Here is a 21,070-nt window from a genome sequence, read left to right on the forward strand (position 1 = left end):
GCCTATGTGGTTATATCACTAATTGATGAATGAAGGGTCTTAATGCAGTGCTGTCTGAGGGATTGGAGACCATGGACAGGCAGTTTAGGCTTGCACCCTTGCACTTGGTACACCAACATTTTCATTAGATTCCTTGAATCTTTTAATTATATTATGCACTGTTATGGGTGAAATACACAAATTCCTTCCAATCTGTTTTTGAGAAACATTATTTTTAAACTTTTGAATGTTTTTCTCACACAGTTATGAGAATGTTGGTGCTCCCCTTCCCATCTTTGCCCCTAACAGACTAGATCTTTACAGAATGCAGGTTTTATAATGAAGCAGGATTACAATCTCCTGTTGATCATCTTGTGTTTCTACACACATCATTCATTTCTTCTTATAAGTTATTATTGGCCCTAAACTTTTTTTTGTGGAATGTGCTGCAGGCTTCAATGGCAAAGAATGGATGCATATTTCCAAAAAAATGGAAGTTGACCAGACTAAATATTGAAAACCGTGTCTTTATACTGTTTGTGATGAAACACAAGTCAAGAGTGAATTTTTAAATCACTGTTTTCATTTGCACTTTCCATACTGTCCCAACTTTTCCGAGCTGAGGTTGTAATTGTAACACTAAAATGGCCCGTGTAAGTGTGACTGATGATGGCCTTGTACTCATTGTAGCAAGAATGGATAGGAACTCCAGTAACACAAAAGTGGTCTTTACTTTCTTTAGTACACTCATACACATACTTACAATGGATGAACAGTTTTACCTTCAGATCAAAAACATCTACAGCTAATGAATAAATTATGTGCAAACATGTAAATAAGCATTGCATAAAATTTTTGTTAATAGCATATTAATGAAAGGGATTATAAAATAACTAATGCCAACATCATCATATTACACAACTGTTTGCCACAGGGTATGTCAGATTTGTATCTCATCACTGCACAATGCCACATAACATGACTGAAAATTGTGGCCCATGTCATATTTACCATATGCGTGCTAATCTTCCAGTGTGGTTATATTACCACGATAACATGCTATCTGATGGAGCCATCACTGTACAAAGGCTTAATAGCTATGGCGAGTTCAGCTCTCTCTGCCCTTTATTTCTTTTTTCTATTCTATTTTAGCATGTAAAACACAAGAGAACAGACAGACAAGCTTCTCTTCCATTTGTGAGGTTCAAAACACGTGTTCCCTAGTCCCCGTTGCTACATTCAGTGCAATGTACTTCCAGATGAGCACTCATTGGTTGTTAGCTCTCCTGCACACAGAGCCAGCTCCTCCAACTAAAGACAAAATCAAACTTGTTTGATTTGTTTGGAGTGAGACGCTGGCCATGTCACATCAGATGATTGGCTTCACAGAAGCACGCCATCAACTGCCTTTAACTTGCTAAGACTATGTAATTGAAGGCAATGACTAGAAATTGCTAGAAAAGTCATGTAATGTGACCTAGGTTTAAGAGTATGGTAATCATTATGATATAATAACGAAAGTTGTTAAAAGGTTCAAGTGCACCACTCTATAACCATAAATGGCAGAGTAAGTTAGAAAATAGATGGGACAGACAAAACCCAAAATGTCATCACAAACAACTACCTGAACTTTAGAACTTTCCTCTCTTCTTTATCGAGGGCATAGTTACTCTTTCAGTTAAGCCAATGAGAGTTTATTATTCTTTGTGAATGTTTGTTTACACCAAATGCTTCATTTTGCAGGATCAGCAGTGTATTGGAGGACTTGCGTCAGCAGATCGAGAACCAGAAAATGTGGGCAGAGGGACAGCTGTCACGTACTCAGCAAATCCAGACACAGAACTGCAGTCAGCTACACAGCCAGATTAAAGAGAAAATAGTGAGTCACTTACTGTTAGAGGGTAAAACACAGAAAAACAAAGCAGCAGAAAAAAAAAAAAAAGTTTGAAATCTGGAAGCTCCACTTGATGAAACTACAAGACTGGGAGTTACTGATATTACTGTTCAAGGAAGATACTTCATGGTTGGTCACTACATAAAATGACTCAACTATCATAACATTCACAAATCTGCATATCCAGTACAGTGCTGTGATAACTGAGGCCTGACATGGCAGCACTGAAAACAGAACATAAGCTATTAGATCACTGGATTTCAAAAAATGAGCATGAACACAAATCTATTTTACAGCATGATCTCCACAAGCTAGACAATGTTTGGAGCTCTTCTCATAAGCAAATGTTTGCTGCTATGACAACGCTTTTTATTAATATCTTTTACATTGAAGGCTGTTACAAAGCACACATCATTAGCTCAAATGCCATACACATCCCACGTGAAGAGAAAGGGTTTACTTTAAACTCTTGGTCTTTGTTTGCTTTGTATGGGAAATAATGCAAATGAGCTGCTCATTCAAATGTGGGGGGTTAGAGATTATTTCCTTTGTTGCTATTTTCAGAGACACTCACCAAATTAATTGTAGGTAGAGAAGTAAAACAGGTGCAATACTTTAGGAAGACTAAGAAGAAGATTTGATGTGACAGAAGTGCAGACATACCAAGTGAGATGGAAACGGTGGCCATTGCATTCTTCTGATGGGCTGTACAAAAGCAAGACTCTGAATATTGTCATTAAAAATGTTCTAGTTACAATAGCGCCCAGCTCACAAAAAATTTACACCAGTATTTTAATATGCTCTTGGCAATATTACTATGTTTTACACCAGTGATAAGCAAAAGAAGAAAGGGAAATGAAGTCAAGCTCATCAGAATCATAATGAGAATTTTAAATCAGCTGGTACAGCCTGATGCCACACATCTCTTGTGGCTTTTTCTTATGGCTAGCGGTGTTCCTCATGCTGAGACTCTTTAAAGTACTTGTGTCTGTAATTTAGCGACAACATTATGTGGTAGTCTGGCTTGAAGCTCTTCAAGAAAAGCAGCTCATTTCAGGAAAGTATTGTACAGTATTACTTGTCATAGTAGTATTATCACATACAGTGAAATTCTTTCTGGTATGTCTATCTAACATGCAACATGTTTCAACTCTCCAGTGCAATGATAAACAAGAAATATTGAAATACAAGTCTTACTTAAAATAAACACCTACTTTATGTTCACCTTATCACTGTTTCTGTACCATATTTGATTCTGTGAAAACATTTCAAATCACGGTAACAAGTTTCTTTCAAGTCAACCCTTGAAGTAACGCATTACGCATGCCCATTTCCTCAAAAATGCAACTAAAAACTGCATTACAATGTCAACCACTTGACACAAAAACTCAAATCGGATATAAAACTGTAGTGTGCTTCATTCCCCCTGGTGCTTCTTATGTACACCTAGCTCCTTATGATCCTGTGCCGAGGAAAAGTAGGTTCAGAAAAAGAAGAGATAAAAGTATTTTTTTTTTTTTTTTAAATTATGCCTGATTTACAACATAGGCAAAGGAAACTATTTTCAAGTTGAATATAGGAAATCAAACAGTAATCAGACTTTTATCAGTTATCCTGAATTGTCTACTATTAATACATAAAATGTATTTGAGTTTCTTTATCCTTCTGCAAGCATATTCTGCTAATTTTATTGTGGTCTACACATTTTTACAGCTGACGTTTCTGCCACACTGATGGGGCTGTCCCACTTCATAATTTACTTAAGTGGATGTGGTTTCGTAAAAGAAATGAAGGGTTTGTGGTTCTCAATATTTTCCCTTTTCTTTTGACTCGCCCTTATGTTCTCTGTGAAGGCCTCAGTTATGCCTGTTCCTGTGTGCAGCTGCTCATCTGTAGGCCTTCTAATGTCAGCCTGTACCAATACAATCCAGCACAGTATTTTCTACATGGAACACTTTAGCTTTTCACCATTTGTGCCAAACTCTTATTTATTTTCAATGGACACTTGTGTAAATGTTGAAAATGACAATAATATTCCATATAACCCTGTACTAGAAAATTAACTACAAATGGATGGAATAATCTCAATAGTAGTTGTGTTCACTTAACTTCCAGTAGTAAATAAATTTATTTTCTACAGACTCTTTTGCAGACTATGGTGTGTTAAATAAATGTGGATGAGAAATCATTTTACTGCTTTGTTTTAATTGTGATAAGATTTTCAATTATCATCTCTGTTAAGCCGGTATCATGTGCAGCAACATGTCCACTGATGTAGCCACAGTCAATACAGCTAGGATTACACACAAGTCTTAATGTGTTAAATGCTGAGGTTTTGTCTGTGCAGCTCTTCTGTCAATTTCACTACTGAATCAAATACAGTATCTGTAATTAATTCCTAACTGTTACAAAGGTCTTGGATTACCGAACGGTCAACATGCATGTGAAAATGCAGTGGTTTGACATGAAGCCTTGCTGTACATTACCAAGCAACTTTACTAATGTAATAGGGAGACACCATCAGTGCATTTGTCCCATGGCTGTCATGTGACTGCCCACTCCTTGATGCTGTGTGTCTCGTGATGACACAAAATGCTGCCCATCTCTGCGACCTAAACCACAAACTTTTGTGCCCTGTTGGAATGCATCAGTTGTGGCCGTGATTACACTGATGCATCGCCGTATTCATTTGTAATCCATCCTAGGACACATATCTCCCCCCCTCACTTGCACTAAAGCCTACAAGGTGCACCAGCCTCATGTCTTAATAATAAAAAAAAATGTAGGTGAGAAAATGGCATAAAAAAATTAAAGCTTATTTTACATGTTAGGGAAATGTTAATAAGTTGCAATGAGATAAATGATTTGCACAAATTTAAATTTGTAATAAATACAGAAATAACAATAATAATAATTGTATTTGTAATAAATACAGAAAGAAAGATGTTTTGCCCGTCTAGAATCATTTTCCTCCAGATATTCTATGTTTTTGTCTTCCTGTCATTTAGCATCTAACGGAAAATGTAGAAATTCTGTTAAGTCATGAGACTTGTTTTATTGTATTTGTCAGATACCTGTTTTGCCAGTTATGATGAAAGTATTGGTGAAAACAATCCTTTATTGCTTGTATTTTATTCCATAGTAATTTTTTGTGAGCTTTTTGTATTTCAGAACGAATATGCCATGTTTGTTAAAAAAATCTTAGTGCTTAAAAAAACAAAAACAATCAGTGAGCAGTTCAATAAAATATTCTATTGAATTATTTTATAAAATAATAAAAACTGATTGAGTCATCAAGATGTACATTCATTTTTTCATGTGATACTTTAGGAATTTATTCTTTGTCTGTATCCCTTATTTATAAACAAAAGAAATACTAAGTATTTGCCAAATCCTGGTAATTTGGGAAATGGTATGCAGAGCCTACTCAGTGGACTGGCTGAGCTAAGTAACGAGCAGTAGATCTCTAGGTTTTCAATGAAGAATCTGAATATAAAGAAACACTTTAGCATTTTTTCAATGTTCAGAGAGGATTAAAGGCCATATTGTCATTGCTTTATATACTTGTTTAAATCAGCCTTAATTTGCACAAGTCATTTCACAAAATATACTGGAAAAATATGAAGTGGAAATTCAAGATTTGGTAATTTAAAAAAAATAATTTGGTAAATTAATACATTTTACTATGACAACTTTCTCATTTAGTGTTCCTATAAAAACTATGACCATCAAGCCAGCAGGGATTTGGAGAAGATGCAAAAACAGTGATGCTACAGCTGACTGATGAGAGAGCCTCTTAGTGTTTGCAGTAACAAATGGGCTCAAATCCATGATCGCTGGCTGTAAGGTATACTGTGGCCGCGATATTCCTAAAAACTGCAATAATTTTAATTGATTAACACAAATAATACTTGTGTGCAAAACTAGTAGTTTTTCTTTGAATTCCAGTATTTACATACAAAAGTATATTAAGAGCTGAAAGTGGATTTTGCATACGCCTATTTTTCAAGAAAATCTACTAAATTAACAATATGAACAACTGTATAAATTTGAAATGTTTAATGCTACAATTTAAACCATATTTCCTTGTTGAAAATTTAGTAAAGACTAGGGGGCTTTGCCCCCTGCTTGCTTCGCTTGCCCTCCCCCTTCCTCCCCGAGGAGCACAAAGCGCCAGACATTTCGCACCCTGCCACTCGCGTTCTGAAGGCAGGGGGCTGAACGCATGCTAAGGAGATGTGGTTGGATCAACTGCTGGCTTGCTGCTGCTGCTCCCGAGCTGTGTGTTCTGCTTGTGGTGCTGCGCAATGGTCATTTAAAAGCCTGTACAGCAGCTGTCCTTTTGTCTCACTGACTTGTCTCGCGGGGCGTTAAAGTGTCTTCTGAGAAGATCACGTCTCGACCCAAGATTTTTTTTATTATAATAGACCCCATGAACATGACTATGGGTAACTCTTGTGGAAAGTGTTCACAAGCCAAAATAGCTCATCTAGAAAAGCTTATCTAGTCTAGTTCATCCATCTTTTTCTGAACTTGCTCATTAAAGGAAGCAAATCAACTCTGGAGTTTAGAAAGATGTAAATGGATTTGAGCTTGAGCCTGAGAAAAGTGTTCAGACCCTTTAAACAATTTTGAATGCTGGTGGATTGGAAAGGATTAGTACAATCTTCCACTTTTTATAAAAAATAATTAATACAAAAGCAGTTTTTCTTCAGATGTCCTTAAGTCAAAATCTCAGTTGTTTTGTCACAACCACCTCTTCAGTATCACAACACCTGCGGTCGAGTTTCATCCAACAACAAAAATACAACCAGAGAACTCTGTGCAACTCAAAATGCAATACAGAAGAGTACTTGGTACAAGCTGTGGCAGTTAGAAGCTGGTTATATGTATTGTAATTTTCATAGGCATCAGTAGAAGGAGCACTGGTGTCAAGAGTTAGCAGTGAATTTGTATTTTAACAACTGAACAAATAACGTTAATGCAACTTAAATTCAAATTCTAACACTTTTTGCATGTTTTTTTTTTTAAGGTTTTCAAGAACCACAGTACCTTGAACTCTGACTGAATTTAAATAAGCAAACTCGGAGTTGAATTTACACCTCTTGGCATTTTAATATGCAGATGTGAGGGGTGCTTTTTCTGTTGTGAGCCCATGCTCTAACATTAAAGAGATTCACCTTATATTAAAAAAAATCTGCATGCTCACATCTAAGAACACTTGCTTCTAAAGCTCCATCTTTAGTTCAGCAGTTTTCAGTTTAGCATTTTGTACTTTTATTCAATATCAAAGTTATTATACAGTAAGTAAGATAGAATTCTATTTTTTTTGTTTGATAGCTTGTATTGGAGTCTACAGATAATTTAAAAATATGGTACAAATATCAAAAAATTGAACTTTTTTTTTTCTACCTTTCAAGGAAAACACAGAAAAGAGGATGCAGGACCACATACATATACTAACTGCTAAGCTGAGCCAGGCACAGGAGAAGCAGGACCTGGAAATTAAAGCAAACAGAGTGAAACATGTTGAGGATAAACTGAATGCACGAATTAACAGCCTGGAAAAGAAACTGTGGGAGGAACTTGAATTCATGAGGCTTGAATACAAGTCTGGTAAGAACCACACCAAATGGGCAAGGTAACATGAGTAAATGTTTAAAAATCCAGCCCTACACATTGAATGTCCTCAGATTTTCCTTTATTCATCACTTTTCACAACACATGGAAAGTGTGGTAAGTGGCCCGAACACAGACAGGCAGACATCGTTAACAGACCCAACACACGTTTATTTGCAACTGCTATTTACACAAGTGACACACACAACCCAGTGCCACAACACCAATCACCCACAAGTCCAGGCCCTTACACGATGCCTCTTTTCTCTCACCTGGCCCACCTCCACTCCTCTCCTCCGAGCTCTGTCCTCTTCCACCCGACTCCAGCCATTGTATGGGAAGAGGCGGCCCCTTTTTTCCCCACCCGGACTTGCTCCAGATGCATCCCGATAATCTTCCTCTGGCATTCCCCAGTGTGGAGGAAGTACCGGCTGTGCACCCAGAAGCACTCCGGTTGTCCCTGGTCTTCTTCCCCTCAGCACTTCCACCACACCCGCCACATGCTCCTCAGGCATCCCCTGGCAGTGACCACAGGCCCCTATAGGGTTGAGCTTCTATGCTCTGTTCCCGTGGTCCCTAAAGCCACCATGGCGCTATCCAGTGACCTGAGATGAAGACTGGACTGCTTTGGTACGGTCTCTCTCCGGACAATCTTTGGATACCATTGGTTTGACCTTATGTCGAATGAGTTGTTGCTCATAGAGTCCTGAATGAGGCACATTACTTCCTTTGTGAGAGATTGTCAGTTACGGCACTACGGCCATGTGGCGCATTTCCCCGAGGGTGATCTGGCTCGTAAGAGCCTCATTGTTGGGGACCTGAGTGGCTGGACCAGGCCAAGGGGTCGCCCACATAACACGTGGCTGTGGCAGATAGAGGGTCATTTCCTGAGGGTGGGACTGGAGCGTGAGTCTGCCTGGGGGGTTGCAAACCGGGATCACAAGTTGTTTCATTGTGTAGTGGGTGCGACAACGCACTGTACCAGTGCATGTTCCCCAACTTGACTTGACTCATATTGCTCTGCAACTCTTTTCTACATGTCTGTTATTGAAAGTGTTTTAAAACCTTCCACATCACTGTAAGGTATCACATTATTTCTGTTGACATGAGTACAACAGGAAACCAGAGGCAGTGATTCTCACCTTTCCAAAATTACAGGATGCCTTCCTCCTTCTCGGGGTTCATGTGCCTTAAAGATCTCGTTACACTCCACTTTTCCTCTGTCCACATTCTTTCCATCAAATGAATGGCTTATATTTACCAAGACCAGGAGTGACAGACTTGTTTTAAACATAATCAGTCTTACATTACCTCAGCATATTCAATTTTGAAGCTTTTGCAAGACACTATTTTTATGAATTTATTTTTTATACAGTCTTATTGGTGGTTTAATAAGAAAGAATATTACCTTTATGCACGCTGTCCCACCAGTTGATGTGTATGATCCTTGCTAAATTAAATTCTATGCACCTGATGTTTTTATTGCAACAAATTATGAGATATGATGATTAATATATATCAGCATTACACCTATCTAAATTTCAGAAAGCTATTGATACGTGTGGGGAGATACCACATACTGACAGAGCAATCATAACTTAATAACGATTTTTCGTAATATGCATTTACACTAGGATATAATAAAATTGCTCCTTAATATATCAGCTTTAAATGACTAGTTTTTGTGTCCTAAATTTCAGCTTTCAATTGCATAATCAGATTTCTAAAGTAATTATTAATGAAACAAATCAAAAATAGTTGTCAGTCTATTAAAGAAGTTAACAAGTTATAAATGTTCTTTTTAAAGTGATTTAGTGAAAAACAAAGTTCATCTATTAACTTGTTATATGGAAACATTGAATAAAGTATAATCCTATAATCTAATTTTATAGGGGTGATCTCATTTAAATAAATAGCTATGTCAACATATTTTCAGCAAATCTCACAAAAGCAGTAAAATAACTTAATTTCTCTGACTTGATTATAGGTTTCCAATCAATCCATGATGCCATAGATTCTTTACATCAAATAAACGTGACCACAGCCAAGCTGGAAAAGGAGAAAGTTCAAAAAGACATCAAGAAGATCAGAAGGAAGATCACTGACCTAAAACTGTCTAATGATTAGGCAAAAAGCAATTTTAACATTTCAGATATGATATCTGAATAAAACATTGTTAAGTGTTAAGTTGCCAGAAGCTGTGATTATTAATAATTACAATAATCAAAAATAGCTTACTCTTTTATCTTGATTACAAAACCTTCCTGTTTTGATGGAAAATATATTGTATTCCCCAGTCAAAAAAGTTGTTCAGATTTGGTAATTTTGTTGCAAGGCTTAGGATGAAAGAACATTTTTCAATCTTGCATGTATAATACAATGTAAATATCTGTGTTTTATTCTAGTCAATGTTAAGAACTTTCGCTACATTTCTAAGTTTTATCCCCCCCCTACTTTCAAACATAGCTCATTAGGCACTCTACTAAGCCTTTGTATAGGAATGGCAGCAGTGCAATCAATTCCTCTACTGAAACAATGTGACAGTGTTAAACGATACATATCAAATTAGAAACTAGAACTAGAAAAATGACATTTGCTATTTGTTTTCTGTCAATGCAAGATTTAAAGGCATATATGAAAACATACAGTACATAACTAAGGCAAGATTGGCAAGGAAATTTTCTTAATGAAATACAGTTGGTATCTTCAATCTCTTGACAATTTGATGTCTGATGTGTGCCACAATATTTATATATAATTTTCAAAATCTTTACAACACAGCAATAAATAAATAATCTTCTGTTCTTGGACATTACAATTTTCATTAAAATGTATTAATGCACTGAGTATAGCAGTTTTTTTGCCATTCTTTTACCTGTACATAAAGTAAAAAAAGATTACTGATTAATCTTTAAATCAGTTTTAAATGCACTATTTCTGCTTTGGCCACACACATATGTGATGTTGTACAACAATCTCTTACATACAAAGAAATTAAAACAATCACTCTTCAAATGCACTTTATCAATAATCTGTTTTATGATCACATTCTCCCAGCAATGTTACGTGTGGAATAAATGCACTGTTTTAAATAATAAAATAATAATAAAAACTTTGTGATTATAAGTCCTGTAATTTAACATTTCTGTAATTATCTCTTGTATTCTTACATCTCAGGTGCCAAAATAAAGAATTTGTATACACAACTTGTTTTTCATAAAGACTGCATTAAATTTTCTACAGAGGTATTAAAGCCAGTCTATATACACAGACATACACAAGACAAAAAACATTTTTATTGTACACAGGTAGATATCTTACTAAAAAATGCATCTGTCTATTTTCAATATTTATCTTTTCCAGGTCCAAAATAGATTTCATGTCATATTCAATACATTTGCACACCTTGACATTATTAAAACTCTCTGCACTTGTATGTGTGTGACAATATTTAATTTGCATACAGATACATAAGTTGTTTGCTCTATATCTGACACATAATTCTTGCTATTAATGGTTTCAGAACATGCAATTAGCAGTACAATTTTAGGTAGGCAGTTTCTGGATTGAAAAGTGCTTTGTAAATATGAAAAAGCTTAATTGCTGTGCAAAGAAAGCTCTGAAAAGTGCAAATCATTATTATTATTGTATACACAGTTCTTAAAATGGAAGTTACAGATTAACATTCCCTTGACTTGCACTATACTGTATTCAGATTATTATATTCTATTACAGTACTGATACAATTCAACTTCTTTTTAAAACTTGAAGATTATGAGGTCAGAATTTTTGTCAATATCCTCTTCTTCAGCTATGAGAGTAAATCAGTTGTAATAGGACAACACCCAACCACATTTCTCACATATTGCAATTGTGAAGATCTTCTATATGATAATCTATATAGCAATGACATTTAAGTTAAAGAAAGAGTGATTTCATTTCCTCAATACAAAGGAGTCTGACTAAGATGAAGAGCAAAGTTTTTTATAGAAAGCATCCAATCGGCTGTCACTGTGGTCTCTTGCATGGTCCAGTAATGTCTAAAATGGGGTAGAAATAAAGTTATTTTATTACTAAAATGAGGTCATTTAAAATGGGCTTGCAACAAAATATTATTTCACAAACTTAAATAAAAGACTTTAATTCTACTTGTACACTAAATTAACTGTATGTTTTAACTGTACATGAAAAATGATTTATCATAGATATTTTATCAAATCTAACAGTCAAAATCAAATAATTCCTTTTTGCTTTATTTAATGCTGGCACTATTATCAAAGTACATAAACATTTCTAACCTAGATTTGCTCTAAGAATACTATACAAACAAGCATATTTTTGTTTAGGGCAAGTGTATGCATTCATTATATTTTGTAAACTAATTAGTAGCATTGTGTATTGCTTGATCTTCACTGAATTAATAAACAAGTGTCAGCTGAGCACTGGCAATTTCAATTAAAACCACTGCACTAGAAGATGTCACATATTTATTCTTTATTCGGGTTTGGTGCTTAAATAGACAAATGGAAATATTTTTTGCATAATGTGATTATAATTTTGCTATTAAACACACCCACAATATGGCAGCCAAGTTAAAGATCTTAAAAAATGTAGGTACAATATACAACAAAAACATAAAAAAATGATTGAGACACAAGTATAAAAATTACATTTGAAATCAAAGGGGTTCTTACATCAATGAGCTGCTCATCATTTTTAGCATGCAGATGTCTAAGAAGATACCAGCGTGCAACTGAAACAATGGAATCGGGGCACCCAGGCTGATACACCACTCTTTCCAAAAGTCGCCGTGTTTCCCTAAAAACAGAAGCTTTGTCAGAAGCATTTCTCACTGAACATAAAAATAAAAATAAGTATTTAATATTATATACAGCACATATATTAAGTTATTCTTCAAATCATTCAGATGACAAGATTCCTAAAGCCTTAAATATTTAGCAAGCACTTTACTGATTAGTAAAAAAAAAAACAATTCCACAAATGCTGTTAGCAGTAAGTGTTCATAAATATATTGCTACTAGCAGTACGTGTTCACAAAAATATTGACACTTTTGGGCACAATTTGAACATTTTTCACTTACGGGTGTACTCACCTTTGTTGAGAGCGGTTTAGACATTAATGGCTGTGTGTTGAGTTATCTTGAGGGGTCAGCAAATTTACACTGTTATACAAGCTGTACACTGACTACTTTACATTGTATCAAAGTGTCATATCTGCAGTGTTGTCCCATGAAAAGATTTAAAAAAATAAAAAATAAATAAATATTATATATATATATATATATATATATATATATATATATATATATACATACAAATACACATAAAGTGCCCTCCACTATTATTGGCACCTGTTGTACAAATTAGAAGGGTTAGAAAAAAATTGGCGTGGTGAAGAACCGTCATATTCCACTAAAAAATGAGAAACATTTGACTTTTAATTGAAACAAGTTCATTCAAAGAAAAACAAAGACCTCATCAAGAAATATTAACAAAAATACATGTCAAAATTGTTGCCACCCCTGCATTTAATAACTTTGTATAACCTCCCTTCGCCAATGTAACAGCACAGAGTCTTCTCTTTGAACCTTTTATAAGGTTGGAGAATACAGAGCATGGCATCTGAGACCATTCTTCTTTACATAATATCTCCAGATCATCCAGGGTCTTAGGCCCTCTCCTGTGTACTCTCATCTTCAGCACATTTCAAAGGTTTTAAATAGGCTTCAGGTTAGGGGACTGAGATGGCCATGGCAGAACTTTGATTTTGTGGTTAGTTAACTGTTGTAGGGCTGATTTGGACATGTGTTTCAGATCATTATCCTGCTGGATGATCCAATGACGACCCAGTTTTAGTTTCCTGGCGGATTGCAGCCAGGTTTTGATTTAAAATCTCCTTATATTTTATGGAATCCATGATGTCATGTACCCTAACAATGTTTCCAGGGCCTTTGGAGGAAAAACAGCCCTACAACATCATAGAACCTCCACCATATTTCACAGTTGGGACAAGGTTCTTTTCATTATAGCCATCCTTCTTTTTACACCAAACCACTGTGGGTTTATTGCCAAAAAGTTCAACTTATGTTTCATCAGACCATAGAACACGATTCCAGTCAAAGATGTAGTAACATTTTACAAACTCCAGGCACTTGTGTTTGTGGATAAATGACAGAAAAGGCTTCTTTCTGGCATACCTTCTAAATAATCTGTTGGCATGGAGATGCTGATAGTGGTTTTGGAGACTTTTTTTTGCAACTTCCCAACAGTGATCCTTGGTGATATTATTGCCTCTCTTACCATCCTTCTTACTGTACGTGTGGGTGAAATAAACTTGGGTCCAAGCACGTCTGACACTATTCCAGTTAATGACCACTTCCTTATTATTCCTCTAACTGTAGAAATAGGTAGTTTCAGGCGAGTAGCTATTTTTTATAACCATTCCCTGAATTATGAAGGGTAACCCACTTCTCCCTCATATGGATTGTGGGTATTCTTTTCTTTGCCAAGATGATGGTTGGCTAAGGAAATTTGGTTCTGTATCTCCTCACATTTGTATCCCAGTTAATCAGGAAGTCATTGATTTCAGCTGGAAAGTTCGTATACACTACAATCAACTTAAGAATGTCCAATTTAAATGGGAAACATGCTTCAGTTACATTGTTTCACATACATTTCCAAGGGTGCCAACATTTGTGGCACGTGTGTTTTTGTTAAAAATATTTATTTCTTGATGAGGGCTTTTTTTATTTGAATGACCTTGTTTCAATTAAAAGTCAGATGCTTTTCATTTTTTCAGTGCAAAATGACAGTTCTTTAGTAGACAGTGATTTTTTTCTAACCATTCTTACAAGGGGTGCCAAAAATAGTAGAGGGGACTGTATATATACATAAATACATATATACACACACACATATATATATATATATGTATATCTATATCTATACTAATAAAAGGCAAAGCCCTCACTGACTGACTGACTGACATCACTAATTCTCCAACTTCCCGTGTAGGTAGAAGGCTGAAATTTGGCAGGCTCATTCCTTACAGCTTACTTACAAAAGTTGAGCAGGTTTCATTTCGAAATTCTACGCATAATGGTCATAACTGGAACCTACTTTTCTCCATATAATGTAATGGAGTTGAGCTCGATGGTTGTGGGGGGCGGAGTTTTGTGTGACATCATCACGCCTCCCACGTAATCACGTGAACTGACTCAACGCAATACGTACAAAACAAGGAAGAGCTCCAAAAAGCGCTGAAGAAAACATGCATTATACAATTGAGAAGGCAGCGAAACAATAAGAAGCGACCGAGTCACACATATAACAATATTCATGAGTACAGCTACTTTGGAAACAAAGCACGTTGTAAACCTAAAGCTTAAATTAAGTTCATAGACAGGCTGCCACTGGCGTTTGTCATGCCCACAGCTAATGCGGGATACAAGTTTAATGAGAGCACGTAGGATATAAACGAGAGTTTTGATCACTTTGTAACTAAGTTAAAATTACTGGTGATGGGCTGTGCTTATGCAAATTTCGAGAGACTGTCTTTGTGGGGGGATTGACAGTTGAAGTGGGTGGGAGAGTCACGTCATCATCTCCCCTCTCATTCACCTCATTTCGCTGTGAGCTGAGCTCCGCAGCTAACGCAGTCTTCAGGAACCAACGTTGTGACGCTGCCATCAAATACTCACAGAAAAATCCACAAGTTAATACACACGCTGTCTCTACAGTTTCTCCACACTCTAAATCCTCCAGGCACTACTTACAAAAGGTTACATTGACGATCGTGTTACGTTATTTTTAAAATGTTTCCTTTTCTTAGCACAAGCACAGCTGAGAAGCTTTGATGCATGTGCTCCATAACGCGTTAAAAAATAACGCATTTAATCACACTTTTCTTTCCAAGAAAAGGGGAACTTCTGGCAATGCATGATTTCCTGGTACACCGATTACATTGATGTACACATCAGAGCTACAAAAAGGTAACAGTCGGAAGAAAGCGCGTTGCTACGACTGATTGGAGGAAAATTTCATTTCAAAAGACTACCCGACGGAAGCCTTGATAAAAGCATGGTTTTGTGCACATATATATATACAGTGGGATGCAAAAGTTTGGGCAACCTTGTTAATAGTCATTATTTTCCTGTATAAATCGTTGGTTGTTATGATAAAAAATGTCAGTTAAATATATCACATAGGAGACACACACAGTGATATTTGAGAAGTGAAATGAAGTTTATTGGATTTACAGAAAGTGTGCAATAATTGTTCAAACAAAATCAGGCAGGTGCATACATTTGGGCACCACAAAAAAGAAATTAAATCAATATTTAGTAGATCCGCCTTTTGCAGAAATTACAGCCTCTAAACGCTTCCTGTAGGTTCCAATGAGAGTCTGGATTGTGGTTGAAGGTATTTTGGACCATTCCTCTTTACAAAACATCTCTAGTTCATTCAGGTTTGATGGCTTCCAAGCATGGACAGCTCTCTTTAACTCACACCACAGATTTTCAATTATATTCAGGTCTGGGGACTGAGATGGCCATTCCAGAACGTTGTACTTGTTCCTCTGCATGAATGCCTTAGTGGATTTTGAGCAGTGTTTCGGGTCATTGTCTTGTTGAAAGATCCAGCCCCGGCGCAGCTTCAGCTTTGTCACTGATTCCTGGACATTGGTCTCCAGAATCTGCTGATACTGAGTGGAATCCATGCGTCCCTCAACTTTGACAAGATTCCCAGTCCCTGCACTGGCCACACAGCCCCACAGCATGATGGAACCACCACCATATTTTACTGTAGGTAGCAGGTGTTTTCTTGCAATGCTGTGTTCTTTTTCCTCCATGCATAATGCCCCTTGTTATGCCCAAATAACTCAATTTTAGTTTCATCAGTCCACAGCACCTTATTCCAAAATGAAGCTGGCTTGTCCAAATGTGCTTGAGCATACCTCAAGCAGCTCTGTTTGTGCTGTGGGCTTCCTCTGCATCACTCTCGCATACAGCATCTCCTTGTGTAAAGTGCGCAGAATGGTTGAACGATGCACAGTGACTCCATCTGCTGCAAGATGATGTTGTAGGTCTTTGGTGCTGGTCTGTGGGTTGACTCTGACTGTTCTCACCATTCGTCGCTTCTGTCTATCCGAAATCTTTCTTGGTCTGCCACTTGAGCCTTAACTTGAACTGAGCCTGTGGTCTTCCATTTCCTCAATATGTTCCTAACTGTGGAAACAGACAGCTTAAATCTCTGGGACAGCTTTCTGTATCCTTCCCTAAACCATGATGGTGAACAATCTTTGTCTTCAGGTCATTTGAGAGTTGTTTTGTGACCCCCATGTTGCTACTCTTCAGAGAAAATTAAAGGAGGAGGGAAACTTACAATTGACCCCCTTAAATACTCTTTCTCATTATAGGATTCACCTGTGTATGTAGGTCAGGGGTCACTGAGCTTACCAAGCCAATTTGAGTTCCAATAATTAGTTCTAAAAGTTTTGGAATCAATAAAATGACAACGGTGCCCAAATTTATGCACCTGCCTGATTTTGTTTGAACAATTATTGCACACTTTCTGTAAATCCAATAAACTTCATTTCACTTCTCAAATATCACTGTGTGTGTCTCCTATATGATATATTTAACTGACATTTTTTATCGAAACAACCAATGATTTATACAGGAAAATAATGACTATTAACAAGGTTGCCCAAACTTTTGCATCTCACTGTAAGTATATATATGTGGATGTATATGTATATATACTGTATATATATATATATATGTGGATGTATATGTATATATACTGTATATATATATATATGTTTATATATATATATATATATATATATATATATATATATATATATATATATATATATATATATATATATATATATATATATGACAGCAACACTCATGACAATGACAATCATGTTACGTTATTATTAAAATGTTTCCTTTGCTTTTTCATTACTTCTTTAACACACTACTTCTCTCATGGTGGTATTTTGCTATATATATATATATATATATATATACTGCTCAAAAAATTAAAGGAACACTTTGAAAACACATCAGATCTCAATGGGAAAAAGAAATCCTCCTGGATATATATACTGATATAGACTGGGTAATGTGTTAGGAACGAAAGGATGCCACATTGTTTGATGGAAATGAAAATGATCAACCTACAGAGCCCTGAATTCAAAGACGCCCCAAAAATCAGAGTGAAAAAATTATGTGGCAGGCTAGTCCATTTTGCCAAAATTTAATTGCAGCAACTCAAAATTGTATGCAGCACTTTGTATGGCCCCTGTGTTCTTGTATACATGCCTGACAACATCGGGCATGCTTCCAATGAGATGACAGATGGTGTTGTGGGGGATCTCCTCCCAGATCTGGACCAGGGCATCACTGAGCTCCTGGACAGTCTGAGGTGCAACCTGGTAGCATTGGATGGACCAAAACATAATGTCCCAGAAGTGTTCTATTGGATTTAGGTCAGGAAAGTGTGGTGGCCAGTCAATGGTATCAATTCCTTCATCCTCCAGGAACTGCCTGCATACTCTCACCATTTGAGGCCAGGAATTGTCGTGCACCAGGAGCCACTGTACCAGCATAGGGTCTGACAATGGGTCCAAGGATTTCATCCTGATACCTAATGGCAGCCAAGGTGCCTTTGTCAAGCCTGTAGCGGTCTGTGTGACCCTCCATGGATATGCCTCCCCAGACAATCATTAACCCACTACCAAACTGCTCATGCTGAATGATGTTACAGGCAGCATAATGTTCTCCATGGCTTCTCCAGACCCTTTCACTTCTGTCACGTGCTCAGGGTGAACCTGCTCTGTAAAAAGCACAGGGCACCAGTAGTGCATCTGCCAATTCTGGTATTCTATGGCGAATGCCTATCGAGCTGCATGCTGCTGGGCAGTGAGCTCAGGGCCCATTAGAAGACATGGGGCCCTTGGGTCCCCCTCATGAAGTCTTTCTGGTTGTTTGGTCAGAGACATTCACACCAGTGGCCTGCTGGAAGTCATTTTGTAGGGCTCTGGCAGTGCTCATCCTGTTCCTCCTTGCCCAAAGGAGCAGATACTGGTCCTGCTGATGGGTTATGGACCTTCTATGGCACTCTCCAGCTCTCCTAGAGTAACTGCTTATCTCCTAGAATCTCCTCCATGCCCTTGAGACTGTGCAGGGAGACACAGCAAACCTTCTGGCAATGACACGTATTGATGTGCCATCCTGGAGAAGTTGGACTACCTGTGCAACCTCTGTAGGGTCCAGGTATCGCCTCATGCTACCAGTAGTGACACTGACTGTAGCCAAATGCAAAACTAGTGAAGAAACAGTCAGAAAAGATGAGGAGGGAAAATGTCAGTGGCCTCCACCTGTTAAACCATTCCTGTTTTGGGGGTCATCTCATTGTTGCCCCTCTAGTGCATCTGTTGTTAATTTCATTAACACCACAGCAGCTGAAACTGATTAACAACCCCTCTGCTACTTAACTGACCAGATTAATATCCCATAAGTTTCATTGACTTTATGCTATACTCTGATTAAAAGTGTTCCTTTAATTCTTTTGAGCATATATATATATATATATATATATATATATATATATATATATATATATATATATATATATGAATGACCTCCAAAGAGAGCTGAGACTTTTGATCACGTGAACGTGTCTGCATAAAGTGGCGTCTCCTGCCCTACAAAACTCGAGCAGCTGGCGCGCGCGCATAGCTGTGCCGGCCTTTGAGACGCTGACTGCGCTTCTGCCTTAAGTCAAAGTGAGCATTTTAAATTTTTTTCATCCTCCCCCTGAGCTATAGCCCAGACAAGTGCAAACACGGCATCCCTTTTCTACACCACGGCAAAATAATATTAAGACGCTTCGCAATTTCTTTTGCACGTATACGATTATGAGGTCGTCAGCTCGGATTATGAAGACACGCACAGGAGTGCAGGACCGACAGCGCCATCACAGCCGATTAATGGCTAGGACGTCTCACCAGTCTACACAAGACCCACTGCGACTGTCCCCAAAAGGCGCTCATATCGTCAGCGAAGACATCTCTATACTATATAAAAGAAAAAGGCAACTTTCCTTTCTTTACACCTTTTTTTCCTTTTATCCCAAACCAATATCTTTCTCTCTTAACACTGCAGAGGACACAAAACTAATTTTCTTTAATTGCTGGTAATGCCGGTAAGGCACATTACAAGAGGCAGAAATTTGGACGTTCACATAGAAAATGCAATTTCTATACCACAGCCATCGTGTAGCGCCTTTCAAAAGGGATCTACTACCGACAGATGATCCATATACGTTTTAGCTGCTGTTAGTATTACTTACCTGTTGTGTTACACTGTCTTTAAAATGTAGTTTACCCGAAACCACTCCAGTAGTGCTCAATGTAGCTTTACTTCTTAAAAACGTTAATATTTTACTGTTTAATAACTTAGAGACTACATTTTATTATTTTTCCCTTGCACTCAGTGACCAAAGCTATACACACACATATACTGTATATACACATATATATATACCTGTGTGTATGTTTGTATGTATGTGTATATATATATATATATATATATATATATATATATATATATATATATATATATTTATATAAATATATCTATAATTTGTGTGTGTGTATGTATGATGTACATAGGTATATATATATATACAGTATATGTGTATATGTATATATATATATATATACACATATATGTATATATATATATATATATATATATATATATATATATATATATATATGTACAGTGGTGTGAAAAACTATTTGCCCCCTTCCTGATTTCTTATTCTTTTGCATGTTTGTCACACAAAATGTTGCTGATCATCAAACACATTTAACCATTAGTCAAATATAACACAAGTAAACACAAAATGCAGTTTTTAAATGATGTTTTTTATTATTTAGGGAGAAAAAAAAATCCAAACCTACATGGCCCTGTGTGAAAATGTAATTGCCCCCCGAACCTAATAACTGGTTGGGCCACCCTTAGCAGCAATAACTGCAATCAAGCGTTTGCGATAACTTGCAATGAGTCTTTTACAGCACTCTGGAGGAATTTTGGCCCACTCATCTTTGCAGAATTGTTGTAATTCAGCTTTATTTGAGGGTTTTCTAGCATGAACCGCCTTTTTAAGGTCATGCCATAGCATCTCAGTTGGATTCAGGTCAGGACTTTGACTAGGCCACTCCAAAGTCTTCATTTTGTTTTTCTTCAGCCATTCAGAGGTGGATTTGCTGGTGTGTTTTGGGTCATTGTCCTGTTGCAGCACCCAGATCGCTTCAGCTTGAGTTGACGAACAGATGGCCTGACATTCTCCTTCAGGATTTTTTGGTAGACAGTAGAATTCATGGTTCCATCTATCACAGCAAGCCTTCCAGGTCCTGAAGCAGCAAAACAACCCCAGACCATCACACTACCACCACCATATTTTACTGTTGGTATGATGTTCTTTTCTGAAATGCTGTGTTCCTTTTACGCCAGATGTAACGGGACATTTGCCTTC

General features: G+C 37.0%; 2 protein-coding genes across 3 annotated transcripts in view; one reads left to right on the forward strand and one right to left on the reverse strand.

Moving 5' to 3' along the window:
* Positions 1-10,079, forward strand: part of fam81b (family with sequence similarity 81 member B) — a 45,821-nt gene extending 35,742 nt beyond the window's left edge. The window contains exons 7-9 of the mRNA XM_039759361.1: positions 1,723-1,858; positions 7,294-7,489; positions 9,480-10,079. Coding sequence (XP_039615295.1) covers positions 1,723-1,858; positions 7,294-7,489; positions 9,480-9,619 — 472 coding nt within the window. The 3' untranslated portion in view covers positions 9,620-10,079. The remainder of the gene's footprint in view (positions 1-1,722; positions 1,859-7,293; positions 7,490-9,479) is intronic.
* A 428-nt stretch (positions 10,080-10,507) lies between these two features.
* Positions 10,508-21,070, reverse strand: part of ttc37 (tetratricopeptide repeat domain 37) — a 197,322-nt gene continuing 186,759 nt past the window's right edge. For both annotated transcript variants that reach the window (XM_039759363.1, XM_039759362.1), the window contains exons 40-41: positions 12,187-12,310; positions 10,508-11,532 (exon numbers count right to left, since the gene is read on the reverse strand). In XM_039759363.1, the coding sequence (XP_039615297.1) occupies positions 11,455-11,532; positions 12,187-12,310 (202 nt within the window). In that variant the 3' untranslated portion in view covers positions 10,508-11,454. The remainder of the gene's footprint in view (positions 11,533-12,186; positions 12,311-21,070) is intronic.

The sequence above is a fragment of the Polypterus senegalus genome, chromosome 7, assembly GCF_016835505.1.
Source record: "Polypterus senegalus isolate Bchr_013 chromosome 7, ASM1683550v1, whole genome shotgun sequence".
In the NCBI taxonomy this organism is placed as follows: domain Eukaryota; kingdom Metazoa; phylum Chordata; class Cladistia; order Polypteriformes; family Polypteridae; genus Polypterus; species Polypterus senegalus.